The following is a 13,937-nucleotide window of genomic DNA, read 5'->3' as shown; positions in this document are numbered from 1 at the left end:
TAAACTAACAAAAGACAGATTAACAGAAGGGAAAGCATACAATTTTTATTAATATTTACATGCACAGAAATTCATAAAAAGGAAGTGATACTCAAGTGGTTACACTTAGGGTCTTTACACCCTTTTAACAAAGGAAAGGTTTGGGATTCAAGGGAGGATAAAATGTGGGAAAGTGACTAGAACATATACAGGGGAACTAATGGAGAGTAAGGGCTAGTTTAGTAAAGTCTTTGTCTTAGTCTGTGTTGCTATAAAGGAATACCTGAGGTTGGGTAATTTGTAAACAAAAGAGGTTGATTTGGCTCATGATTATGCAGGCTATACAAAAAAACATGGCACCAGCAACTGTTTCTGGTGAGGGCTTCCAGTGGCTTCCACTCATGGTGGAAGAAGGGAAGCTTGTGTGTGCAGATTACATGGTGAGACAGGAAGCAAGAGACAGAGGAGGAGAGGCCAGGCTTTTTAACTACCAGTTCTCCAAGGAACCAAGAGTAAGAACTCACTCATTACCACAAGGACAGCACCAAGCCATTTATGCGTGATCTGTCCCATCACCCAAACACCTCCCATTAGGTCCCACTTCCAACACTGGGGATCAAATTTCAACATGAGACTTGGTGAGGCCAAACAAACCATATCCAAACCATAGCAGTCTGTTTCTGCAAACTCATCTTGTTGCTGACTTCCAATCTTCAATGATTAGAGTCACTCTTCTCTCCCTGGTATGAATGGGGGTGTATTAGTCCATTCTCACACTGCTGTAAAGATATACATGAAACTAGGTAATTTATACTAAAAAAAAAAGAGGTTTAATTGACTTACGATTCCACGGGCTCTACAGAAAGCACGATGGCTTCTGGGGAGGTCTCAGGAAACTTACAATCACGGTAGAAGGCAAAAGAGAGGGCAGGGATCTCTTCCATGACCAGACCAGGAGGAAAAGACAGAGGAGGGGGAGGGGCTACACACTTGTAAACAACCAGGTATCATGAGAAGTCACTCACTATCACAAGAACAGCAAGGAGGAAATCTGTCCCCATGATCCAATTATCTCCCACCAGGCCCCTCCTCCAACATTGGGGATTACAATTCAACATGAGATTTGGGTGGGGGCACAAACCCAAACCATATTAGGGCAGCATCTTTCTCAAAGGGAAATTCATCCCCTGCTTTTAGGCAGATAAGGGGAAGGCAGATAACTGTGTCTATATCTGTTGGTTCTCAATTGCCTGCAGGTCAAAATAATCCTTCTGCCAAAGTGTCATATTTGGGGTTGTCATATTCTGATCTTCCTCAAGGGTCAAAGCAAGAAAGGAATGAAAGGGTGGGTAACATGTTGTAACAGGCAGAACTTCTCAGTGCTTCCTGGGAATCACACTGGCGGCAGGTGAGGAGACTATAGGCAAGAAAAACCTGTAAACATTTTCTACATTTAGGAGACCAAATTGACAGGACTGGGTGAAATGCGGATGTGGCTAAGCGGAGAAAGAGGGCCAAGCTGTCTGGTTTGAGTTATTTGCAGTTCCCTCAGTGGAGGTGGAGCAATATTGGGATCTAAAGCCCAACATTCCAGAAGAAAGTGTGCTGGGTGTAAAGGGGTACTACGCACAGCTCAGCATGAGTGTTGGCAACCAGAGGCCAAAATTCCATCCAGGGTGTGGGTCAAGAACTGTTGTGAGTTCCAGGGGTGCAGCATGGAGGCATGGCTTCTTATGCATCTCACATGACAGGCTAATCTCCTTTTCCTCATTATTTTCAATCTTTTCTATAGGACCCTGCCACCCCAGTATTCAGATATGGCCAAATAGCTCCCACATTTAAGACAAAATGGCTTTCCTTTGACCTCATATCCTTCTCCAGCTCCTTCCTTCACCATATCTCTCCATACTCTGTAGTAGAACTTTTCCAAAGAGTTGTCTTTAGCTGCTGTCTCCAATTCCTCATCTCTCCACACACTTCTTACAGTCCACTCCCATCTGGTTTCTGTTCCAATCACTACACCAACACTTTTCTTCTGTGTTGCTAATACCAATATATACTTTTCTGTATCTATATTATTTGACTTCTCAGCAGGACCTGACACGTTTGACTACTCTCTTGAAGCACTCTCATATTTTGGCTTCTGTGATAGCACAAATTTAGCTAGTATTGGGAGCTTGAGGGGATTTGGTTTGGATCAACATATGTGACAAAACTCTTACTCTGATCCCTATACAAATGCTTGTAAAAAAAATAATGTGAGCAGCAGACCAAAATTGAGGCCGCACTGAAACCTAAGTCAATGGCCTTCTGTACCCAATCTCTTAAGTATCTTGACCTAAAGGGAGATCAGAAATCAACAGCCTATTTCAGTGCCATGACATCCGTGAATATCCATGGTCATAAATGAATACTCACTATGCGCCAGACACTATTTTAATCACTTTATATGCAATGACTAAATTAAAGCTCACTGCAAGATTACAGGCAAAGGGAAATAATACCACTATTATACCATTTTATAGTTGGGGAGACTGACAAATACAGTGGTAAGTACAGAGCTGGGCTTAAAAATCTAAATAGTCTGACTGCAAAGTTCACACTCTTAACCACTGTGCTATAGTATAAGAATGTCAAGGTGATTGTGAAACCACCGCACCCACCCATGACCTATTACCCTGTCCAAGGTCAGTATTGACCAGAGAGTCAATTACTTATGCAACAAGACTACAGATGATTTTTCAAAATTAACTTGTTTATTAATTTAAAAATCCAGAAATACAGTGACTAGATAAATAAGTACCATAATTAGGTACATGTCCTGTGAGAACAGTGAAAGGGTAATACTGTTATGTTACTCTTGTTTACATGAGTTAACTAGAAAATGGCTACAACTGCTAAATGATGCTTATGGTCTTTGTTTTTCCAAGTGTTTATGATACAAATAAATACACAAGAAGAACCACATCCATTCTTCTCTACTAACTACTGGCAGCTTGGCCTCTTTTCCCTATGTACTATTCTCTACACAACACCAAACACTGGAGGGTTTCTACTTTGACTTAACACAGCTCCCCAGTTCCTGCTTCCCACAGCACTTTGCAAGGTGTGTCCCAGCACCTGGAGGCAGGAGTATATCTAGGGAAACTCTCTGCATGTTCTCTTAAGGCTAAGCTGTCAGAGAACACCTGGGTGGGAAGGCTTTGGGATGAATCATCCAGAGGAGAAACACCTCTTTGCCTCAGGATCTAGTTACTAGTCTCCACATTATGGAAACACTGCCACCTCTGGGATGTAGGGAGCAGCTGCATAACACCCTCCCCCCTTTACCACACACACACACACACACACACACACACACACACACAAATGCTTTGTGACCTTTCAACAGGGATGTCCTGCTTCTCTCTTCCAAGGAGAACGTGTGTGATGAACTGGTGAGTCTTGTCCCCAGAAGCCCTGGCCATAAGGCCCTTGTGTTTCTTTTATAAAAATTGACTCCTTTATGCCAGGTTGTCATAAAGACTGAACATTTTACATTTTCCCCTATTGGTGTCAAATCCTCTTAGGAAAAATTCTCTCACCTATAGTCATGGAATGAGATTATGGGGTTTCTGGGTCCTTAAAACATTTCTACAGTTCATTCCTGCCCCTCAGAGGGAACAAATCTAGAAGGCATGCCTGAGATCCTTGCTGTGAAGAATTAAGTCTTCCCACAAAGATGATTTCTAAAGCCAGACCACAGAATGGATAATTTATGCTCTGGTATTGGGCTGCAAGTAGACATTTTAGGAGAAGCCCTCTCTAGAATTCTCAGCTAAAATACCTGCTTGATGAATAAGGCAAGGATAGTAGGAAGGTTTAGGATAAAAATATCAGAATATCCAGCTCCCTAAATGATCAATAATTTTCTTAACTGAAGAGCCAACATGCAGATACTCATGAGGAACAAGCCACTTTGCAAAGTAAAAATCAACTCCTGTAATTGGAGAAGGAGGAAAACTTCCCTTTTAAAGAGCTTCTAGAATTTAGTAATTTAATATAATTTTTCTGGCCAGACAACTATGGTCTCAAAAATATTAGTGAGTACTGATCTATTACTTGGTAAATTTTACTGATGTGAAAGCAAAAAGATGGCCTTTTTGACTTCTATCAGCTTCTTTCTTCAACAATTATTTTGTCTTACATGGATTCAGTTTCTGATCATTTTACTCAATTTAACTTCTTTCTGGAAGCCCCATAGGTACAGGGGGAAAAGAAAAGTGGTATCATTAGGGAAAAATTATTTACCATTTCTAAGTGAGTGAATGAGGCCATGAAATAGTGTTCTTATTCTTCACCCTGCCTCTATAGTTGGTGACTTAAACAGCCACAAAGACCTAAGGGCAGAGGCTTTTGTTCACAATTATTTACTCTCCTGGGCACCAAAACCTCCAAGCTACTTGGGATCCAGTCAAGGGAAAAGTAACATAGAGTCTCGGCCAGCTTTGCCAAATAAAGCTTTAGTTTAATGTGAGTATGGACGTGTGTGTGTGTGTGTGTGTGTGTGTGTGTGTGTGTGTGAGAGAGAGAGAGAGAGAGAAGGGAGGGAGGGAGGGAGGAGGGAGGATGAGGAGCTATTTTTTTTTTTAAAAGAACACATGACATTCTAAAATTCAAAGGTATAATTTCATACAAATAATTGTTCTATACTGCAGAACTCCTACTAAGCAATTCCCTTCTCTTTCTTTCGCTTGATTAACTTTCTAGATAAAAACCCTGGGGTCTTGTTTGTCTTTAACCTGTAAAGAAATGTGATTCTCCAAGAAACTAGAGCAGTGTTGTGGTGTTCTATCCCTCCTCCTCCCACACATAATTTAAGACTCTTCTAGTCTCTTTGGAGGAGATGTTCAAGGGCTGACACACCACTCCACATAAAGGCGCAAATTATGCTGTGCATGGCATGAATAATTGACTGCATTTGAGTTTGGAGTTTTAGGGCACTGTTGACTTAAGCAAAATAAGCCTGCAGTCCAGCTGCAGCTTGAGTTTTCTTGCTTTACCCTATCCAATACTGTCTTTCTTGCCTAACAGTGGCCCTTTTCAGATCTCTCCAGGTACAAAACCTTGACCAAATCTTCAAGCTCTGTTCTGCACACACGACTTGAACACATCTGGCTGATCTGAGCTTCTCCTTCAGTGAAGATCTTCCACTGGCCTAAAAGGCAAATAAACACAAAGTGGCCGGGAGTGTGTAAGAGGAGAGCAGAGCAAATTAGGAATAGAACCGATATACCCCATGCTTACCCACTTACACATGGACCTACGAGGGGATTTGGAATACAAATGTCAGCTGGTTTCAAAAAATGCCCACAAAACCCTTTTCTAGTGGCAGATATGGAAAATGGGAAATGAAGTTTTCATTTCAACCCATAGCATTTGTAAGAATCCCAAGAATAATACAGAACTGCCCCTCCTCAAGAGCAAAACCTAAGTGTTATTCTTGGAATTTTTACAGTATATTTAGCATTTGCAAAATGCTTCAATATCTGCTTGTTAGCTATTTAGGCAGCTTACTTGGCACCAGGTCAAAAAGGCACTTTGGAAAACAGCACCTACTGTATTACTGGGGCTTTGCTCACCCTTAGGGTTCCCAAATATTGGTTTGGGTTACTTGATTACTATTTGATTATGTATCACTCTTTTCTCTATTCCTGCTATCTTTTGTTAAAAACTTCTTGACGTTGCTTTCTCCTATGTCCACATGCTGTCCTTATACCCCCTTAGCACCCTAAGTCACTTCCCATGGCTCCTCATCCATTCTTATATACCCCATGGAATCCCTTTCCACTCAGAGTAAACTTGGCTGTAGCCCTTCCATCCCCTGTTGTCTCTGCCCACCTGGATACTGTCTTTTGTCTTCTTTTTATTCCTGTGCTCATGGTACTGCAACTGGAGAACTCCTAGTCCAAGTTAAGCCAACTCCTCTTAAGCCCAAACCTGTCTTGAACCTCTTTTCTTTCCCTTAGCCACATGAGAACATGACCCACCTACCCTATGGGCTTGAATTATCTGCTCCTTTCTCTCTTGGATTTATCCCTTTTCCCCATTCTCTATGACTCAATGGGAAGACAGAAGGAAAAACAAAAAACGAGAAGAGGATTTGGGCAAGGAACCAGCTGTTACTGAATCTCTATAATGTGCTACGCTCTGCTATGCACATTATATAAAGGAGTTGGGTTTGTTCTTCTTTGCTCCTAAGTGACTCTGTAGGATCATACCAACTTCCTTCATCTACACACAGTTTGAGGCACATACCTTCTACTCCATTATATACCCCAAATCCTGCCATGGGCACAGAGTACATCTAAATCATTTTTTAAGTCCCCTGGAACCTAGAATAATGTCTTGTTCACAGTATGAACTAAAACATGTAACTTCAAAAGTCCTGTCATTGATCCTAGGATCCTAGACTCTGTCTCCTTTCTTACTCACATGTAAGGACTCCCAACTTTTCCATTTGAATTATCATACTGTCCTGTTATTTTCTATTAGTCCTGCCAAAGATAAGCAACTGACTGCCTTGGCTCTCTTTCCAGCTGCCTATTGGATAACTCTGCTCAGATGGCTCTTAAGCATATTAATCTAAACATGTTCCAAGTGAAACTCTTTTTCACCAATACCTGCTTATTCTTCACAGTTTCACTGTTGGTGAATGGTATTACTATTCACCCAGTCAAGTTATGAATATCAGACCCATTCCAAACTCATTTCTCTCCTTGATGCTGATCTTGTTGATTTAACCTCAGAAATGTTTCTCACAGTGACCTCTCCTCCCCTGTCTCACTGATTTAATATAGTATAATTACTTCCTAAATCAGACTATCCCACTTCTCTTACTAAGGGTCCACCTTTCACTCCACACAGTGAGGACCTCTTTCCAAAAGAAAGAAAGAAAAACAGAAAGAAAGACAGACAGCAAGCAAGCAAGCAAGCAAGCAAGCAGACCTGAATGCACCATTCACTTGCTTAAAAACCTCCACTGGCATTCTCTGGCCTGGAGATCAATTCCAATGTCCCAGCATGATAAATTGGGCACTTCATAATCTGGTTTCATCAAAGTATGTGCTTAATGTAACAGATGCATCTGATAGCCAAAAGACATCTTTCCAAAGCACCGTATTGATATCTCTATGCTATTTGTAAGTTTGCAGCAACTACAGATGCTACTTGCCTTATGTCTGAACGTTTTACTGGCTTTTTTCAGGCCCTATGACTGCTTTCTACCTCCAAATCAGATTCTAATCTTTTAGTGCACCTTCTGTGGCCTTTGTGATCATTCCTCTCCCCTACCCACATTTCTTGTTTGCTCCTGTCTGAGTCTTCTCTTAGGCTGCACCCTTTTCTTGGACTGACTTCCTGACCCATTGCCCAGTCATACCCTTCTCTTTCAAAACACACCTCCTCCCCGAAGCCTTCCCCAACTAAGCCCACCTGGCTCTCATCTCATTGTTCTTTGCAAATTCCCCTGAGCACTTTGATATTTAACTCCTCAGAACTATACTAATTCATACTGAAGGCAGTTTCATGTTCTGTCTCATCCATTATAATTCCCTATGGATAGAAACTGTGTGCCTTTTAGCCCATTAGAAGTGCTCACCACCCGCCCCAATGCCTAGCAGTATCTTAGTCCCTAGGCTCCATCTAGTGTGGAAAGTGGGAGAGCTGCAAGTATTTTTGAGTGCCTGAATGCTTTTAAGGAAACATGACCACCCAGGGGCAGTTCCCAAGGAGTAAAAGAGCTTTCACACAACACAGGAATTGATATGCCTTCAATTTCTCTTTGCCTCTCATACCCACCACCAGAGGACCCACCCTTCCAGATGTGAAGTCTCCACAAATATACCAGACCTGGAATCTTATGAGCTTTCTCCAACCCTCTTGAGACTCTGTGTTTAGCAGTTTCATTAAAGACATTCAGGAACCCTCGACCTGAGGTATCCTACACTCAGACTACATCTGGGTTTGTATTCACTATGTCCAAGCTTTTCAGATTACATTCAGACACCCCATTCACTGCTAAGTCAGCCAGAAGAGAGATGGAACATCCTGTAGTGTTGATACTGAGCAGTGCTAATGTTCACTGAGTTTGCAGAGGGACTTTAGCTGTGGCTATGCTAAATTGAAAACTGGATGTGTTTTCCAGGGAGCAGTCAAGAAAAGCACTGCTTACTCAGGGTTGTTCTGGTCACCAGCTTGAAGTGAGGAAGCTCCTCAAACATCCTCTTGGAGATCTTCTCAATATGGAAGTGCTGGAGAATGCCTAGGGCCAAGCAAAAAGTGGAGCAAGTGGTCAGGCACTCAATCTGGAACCATCAACTCCCTTTTTTCTGCTCAGGCTCAGCATATCATTTCATTACTAGGGCTAAAGAGTATCGAGCTGGGCTGTGTAATGTGCTTAACCAGGAAATTGGATGGCTCAAGGGTTATAATTGACTCCATTTGTTTCCTTGGCTTACTGGCTTCCCCTCGGTTTCTCCAGTGGATGGAGATAGTGCTGCTGACCATGGGACTCTCTCCTAGGGAAAGCCACATGGAATCTAGCATAAGTGCTTATTGGAGCTTCTTCAGCTAAAGGCAGTATTAGAAATTCTGCCCTTGCCCCCAACCTGGGTAGACTGTGTCCATGCCAAACCACTGGGCTGCCTTCCTGGCTAAGCACTGAGAGCCTGCAGTGGGATTGCAGGCAGGTTGGTTTTGTAAATGGAGAAGCCACCCTTGTTCTTGAACCCACTGAAAAGCATATTTTCCTTTGGGAAATATTCAGATCCTTCAGCCTTCCTTATTCATAAATGGGGAGAGTTAAAATAGAGTGCCCTCCACAGTCTCAACCTTGCCTGAATAACTTTTATCACAATAACAGGTAGACAACTGGCAATTGCTCTTATAGTTAAGGAGCAACATGTTACCAGCCCACTTAAACGGGTAAAGTAGATTAAGCCTCTTTTTTTGTGCCCACCAAGCATAGACCTTGATAACCTAGCACTGTGAACAGGGGGCTATTCAGATGCTACATTAGCAAGTTGAAATTCATCTGCACACCTCTGAGAGGTGAAAGATGTGGGATGATGAATAGTGGGCCCACTGCTGGGGAATCGCAACAAACCAGTGCCTAGTCCTAGGTGTCCTGTTATGGATGAGCTAGGGTGTTAAAGATGGTAAATCAACACTCCTAGGCATAGACCAAAAATAAGCATGAATGAGAAACATATACATGTTCAAGCATCTTTTTTTTAAGGGTTAGGGAGGAATGCATTCTTTAGATAAAGACTGTTGTCTAAAGGGAGAGAAAAAAGCCTCATAAACACTGAGCAGTCTTTTTCAAAGCATGGTCCAAGTGCCACGTGCATTAGAATCATCTGCCTATTTGTTAAACACGCAAATGTTTGGACTCTACCCAAGGTCTACTGAATTCCTATCTCTGGGATGGAGCCAGGTATCCTCATTTAAAACCAGCTCCCTGTGTAATGCTGAAGCACACAGAAGTTTGAGTACTCTTGAGCCTTATGTGAGATCCAGTAGCAAAAAGATGTGTATATTTTCCAGTTGAAATCTCACTTATCCACTTGGAGTACGAGGAACCTTAACTACACTAAATCAGCACTAGTCTTGAGCCTACAAAAGTTAGAAGAGCTGTACAATCACAATGAACAGAATGTGGCTTGCTGTGGTAGTCACTGCGAATAATCAGAAAAGGAACTGAACATTGTGACTGGGGTTTCTCCAGTAAGACTATAGACATCATCCCTTGAGGGCAGGGATGATGTTTTAAATTTGTTTTACCCCATAATACACATCACAATATTAGGGACGTAGCTTTGCCCTGAATGAATGGGTTTCCATGGTTGTTGAACTTTACTCTGGAAAGAATGACAGACTACAGTTTGATAGTTTGTAATCCTGGCTACACATTACAATCACCTGAGACGCATTACCAACAAACACTGATGCCCATGCCCCACTCCAGATCAACTAATCATAATTTCTGGGGGTAGGGCCCAGATATTTGGTATTTAAAGGAAACCAAAACTCTCCCTGATGATTCTGATGGGCAGCCAGGGTTGAGAATCACTTCTCCAGCTTTTGGTGGTGTGAAAAAGGCAGCTTTGGAAACCCAAGGGTCAATACGTGATCTTTAGCATAGGCCATCGTTAAATTTGAAAGGCCATAATGACAATAGCGTTAGATGTGTCAGTTTCCAAGCAATCAAAAAAACTTCTAATCCAAACGAAGGAACAGGTTGAAGCAAAATTAAAGTGAGTCCTCTCATCCTTTTCTGTGCCCCCTTACAAAGATGAGAAATTAATGTTGTCTTGCTCACCCTTTCGAATAGTCCAAACGTGGACCTCTACCTGAGGTGGTCTCTCAGTCTCCAGTGCTATTTTTCTGGTTGTCTCCCCATCCTCCATGAACACAGACTCATACACAGGCATTGTTTCTTCCCCACAGAAGTAGCCTTTGTTGTCAAAGCTTTGGCCTGGAAGTTCTTCTGGAATCAGGAAGCAAGTAGAATTTTGTCATGGTTTTCTAAAGCTAGAAGTGAACTTCTACATTTATGTATCTCATTGTTCATAACATCTCAGACTTATCAAAAGTGGACAATTAACAAGAACATTCTTGGAGAGACAGAAATTCCACCGATACTTGATTAGCCCAGCTTAGGCTGCCACTGCAACAAGCCACAGATTAAGCCACAAATCACAAAGGAGCACGTAACCTTTGATTGAAGTCCATGTGTTGACAGAATTCAAAATTCTTTGGAACACTGGCCCCCTACTATTGTCACCGAGAAGTGGACTTTCATAAAGAAAAATGTAGCCAGGTACAAATCTCCTAGGCACTTACGGGAACATAGGATTTTCCATACAGGGTCAGGATCATGCTCTGTCCAGCTCAGTGTTGCCAGGTGAGGCCCAGGGAATGGGCTGAAAAAGGGCTTTGGTTAACATCCCTGACATCATTTTGGTATACTTAGAAAACATTCATGACACTCATTTATGTGCATATACTTGCCCAAAGGATCTATCCAAATTGGCTTGACATTTCTGAATGCTCTTTGATTTGTTTGTAAGGGGAACAATAATACCGGATCAGCACCAGTGCCAAAATCTAGATGTCAGATTAGTCATATGTATGCTATGCCAAATGAATGGTTGGGAGACACAAAAAATTGGTCAGGTCCCTCAACTATGGATCATTTAATGTGTAAACTAAACTGCTGAATTTCAGCTTGCAGGCATAGAGGCACCAACCCCCTAATACTCTCCATTTCACTCCACCCTCCTCTTTCCTCAGCCCCCTGTTTTAAAAAGTTTCTTCTTGTTGGTTATCAGTGAGTTAAGTTTCCTTGCTGGCCTTGTAATCAGTACTCTCTTGAGCTGCGTACTTAAAGCGTGCACTCAAATCAGAACAACAGATGCCATCTGTAAGAATATCTGAATTGTTGAGGATGAAACCACTGAGTGTTGAACGCTTTGGGTCTGTGACTCTAATTAGGGAGACTCACTGTTAGCCAATCAGACACATTTGGACTAGAAGTTGTAATCAAATTGCTATTGTATGTCTCTTGGTAACCTGATTAGCTTTCCCACCCCCATAACCATTTGGCGTTGTAAGGACAAAACCATAGTCTTCTCTTGACGATTCCAGATTGGAAAACTCAATTTGTGGATTATTGTGGAATCAAGCTTTTTGTTTTCCTCCTTTTGTCCTTTTTAGCTATTTATTTACTTGGTGGGCCAGTCTTTTTGGTGATATGTTAGGTAATTAAGGGCTATGTGCTAGCACTTTTTACATGGGTTGGAGAGAGGGAGGAGGTCACTGAGTGTACAGAGACTTCTATGTATTCAATTACTACCTTTAGAATGACAGCCAAATTCATTTCTCAAACTTTGCTCACCAGTTTAATATTGGCTACAGCTATAGCTGACATGAAATCCATGATGGCACTAGCAGTACCTGTAATATACTAAAAGTTCTCCCAGTAGCCTGAAGAGTCATCTTGCACCACTACCTCCTTCCCTCCAAGAGCTTAATTTACTTGACTGAAGGGATCTACAAACAACAAAACTCATTATTGACTTAACCCTGGCTGGTACTTGAAAATGCTAAGAAAAGCAAAGTTTGTCTTTAGAACTACCTACTCAGCAATATCCGCCATTTTTCACACTCTGCACTTCAAGGTGCTTTCTGATCACTATATGTCCACCTACTCTCATTTTCTTTTGGGGAAGACGATGTGCTTGAAGTCATTTCTGGCCATTTCCACAGCCCAAGAGAATGTTCCCATCCTGAGCCTTCCAGAATTCCTTGTGGAAGGGGTAATGAAGGAGAGGTATTATCCCAGCTGGGAAAACTTTTAAGTCTTAATAGGGACTTTTAATGCCATAACCTAAAAGGAGTATGTAATTATGGAAATTCCAGTTATTGGGATGGTACTGTGGTTGTATGTATGGTAAATGCTCATGATAGCAATAACTTAAGTGTACCCTTAGAATGACCCTGTATGGCAGACACATCTGAATGTGTGTTCCCAGCTTGGGAATCCGGGCGTGGCCAACTGGGAGATTATTTCCTTGTCTATGAGGACCATCTGAACCCCAGGCTCATCCCTGGGGCTGCACAGGGCATTGGGGCCTTGAGTTTTGGGTTCGATGAAGGTTGCCAGGTGGAGGTCGTTAAGGGGAGAGTGTTCAGTGAAAATGCTATATAAACTGCATGCTGTTTGCAAGAGGTTGCAGTTTTCCTGCCCAACCCACTGCCACTGGACTGTTTCTATATGTAAGGTGGTTCTCCTGTCCAGCCCACCTCCACTGGACTCTCTCCCCTGTACGTAAGCCCCTAATAAAACCCCATGTCTTGTTTGCTGGCTCTGGATCTTTTCTTCGGCCTCTTAAACCTGGTGCCTTCCCTACTGAGGTTAATAGGGGTTTGGCACGTCAGTGTGAGAAGTGAGTTGGGGAACCTTCAGCAAGTGGACATCTTACCCAAGCCCGTGGGTGGCCACTGATATGCAAGGCAAGGTCAGCCTCTACCAAAGCAAAGGGAAGAGAGAGAGAGGAAACTCACATCTTTAATATTGGTCCTAGTTTGTTATCGTAGGAGCCTGCAATCACTTGTTACAATGAAGCTTTTGGCTGGATTATCAGTGAATTTTATTTATCTCTTTTCCCTTTTCAACATAACTGAATTTACCGTTCGTTCTTCCTTCCATCTACTTCTCTCCTCACTGCTTTGTTCCTTTTCTTCTGTGTTACGTGTCATTTTTTAAGAGGCCAGTAATGTCATGATTATCCCATTTCTCACCGCTTCACGTCATTCAGGACTCTACTCAAATATCTTTAGAGAAGCCTTCCCTGACCACTCCTTTAAAAGTGCTTCCTGCCCCATTCACTCTCTCTTGCTCCTGTTTGGTTTCTCTTCACAGCACTCATCACAATCTAAAATTACCTTACTGAGTTGGGTTCACTGTCTTTCTTTTCCGCTAGAATGTAAAGACCATGCTGGCAAGTAGCCTTTGTCTTGTTCACATCTCTGTCCTCAGTGCGTGTAACCGTGTCTTGCACACAGTAGGTACTTAAAACATATTTCCAGATTGAATGCATGAGCAAGTGCATGCCTTCTGATGCTCTGCAGTTGCAGAGTACCTGGAGCAGGTGCCCTTGGCTATGTGGATATTGACTCTCAGGCAATGTGACTAAGGAGTGATTCAACATGCAGACACCCATGTCTGGCTCACTGAGAGGCAGATACACAGAATGAGACAGAAATTCTCTTCTTCCATGTTGCTCAATCAATCGTCTATCTCCACATACTTGAGCAGAGTAGGAAAGTGGGAAAAATAGCTCTTCCAGAAAAATCGGTTTAATCATTCAGACTTCAATATATTGCCAACTGGGATACTGGTGGGCAGTTTTTTA

The 13,937-nt window shown here is 42.3% G+C and overlaps 1 protein-coding gene across 14 annotated transcripts in view; it reads right to left on the bottom strand.

The window, feature by feature from the left end:
- Positions 1-2,713: 2,713 nt before the first annotated feature.
- Positions 2,714-13,937, bottom strand: part of CHRDL1 (chordin like 1) — a 121,587-nt gene continuing 110,363 nt past the window's right edge. For 10 of the 14 annotated variants that reach the window (XM_037989035.2, XM_073013453.1, XM_037989036.2 and 7 more), the window contains 3 exons: positions 10,340-10,507; positions 8,192-8,281; positions 2,714-5,176 (listed from right to left, as the gene is read on the bottom strand). In XM_037989035.2, coding sequence (XP_037844963.1) covers positions 5,046-5,176; positions 8,192-8,281; positions 10,340-10,507 — 389 coding nt within the window. In that variant the 3' untranslated portion in view covers positions 2,714-5,045. The remainder of the gene's footprint in view (positions 5,177-8,191; positions 8,282-10,339; positions 10,508-13,937) is intronic. The other 4 variants (XM_073013454.1, XM_073013456.1, XM_073013452.1 and 1 more) reach the window with 2 other exon arrangements.

Source organism: Chlorocebus sabaeus, chromosome X (assembly GCF_047675955.1).
Source record: "Chlorocebus sabaeus isolate Y175 chromosome X, mChlSab1.0.hap1, whole genome shotgun sequence".
Lineage (NCBI taxonomy): Eukaryota > Metazoa > Chordata > Mammalia > Primates > Cercopithecidae > Chlorocebus > Chlorocebus sabaeus.
This window is presented reverse-complemented; position numbering and strand designations above follow the sequence as displayed.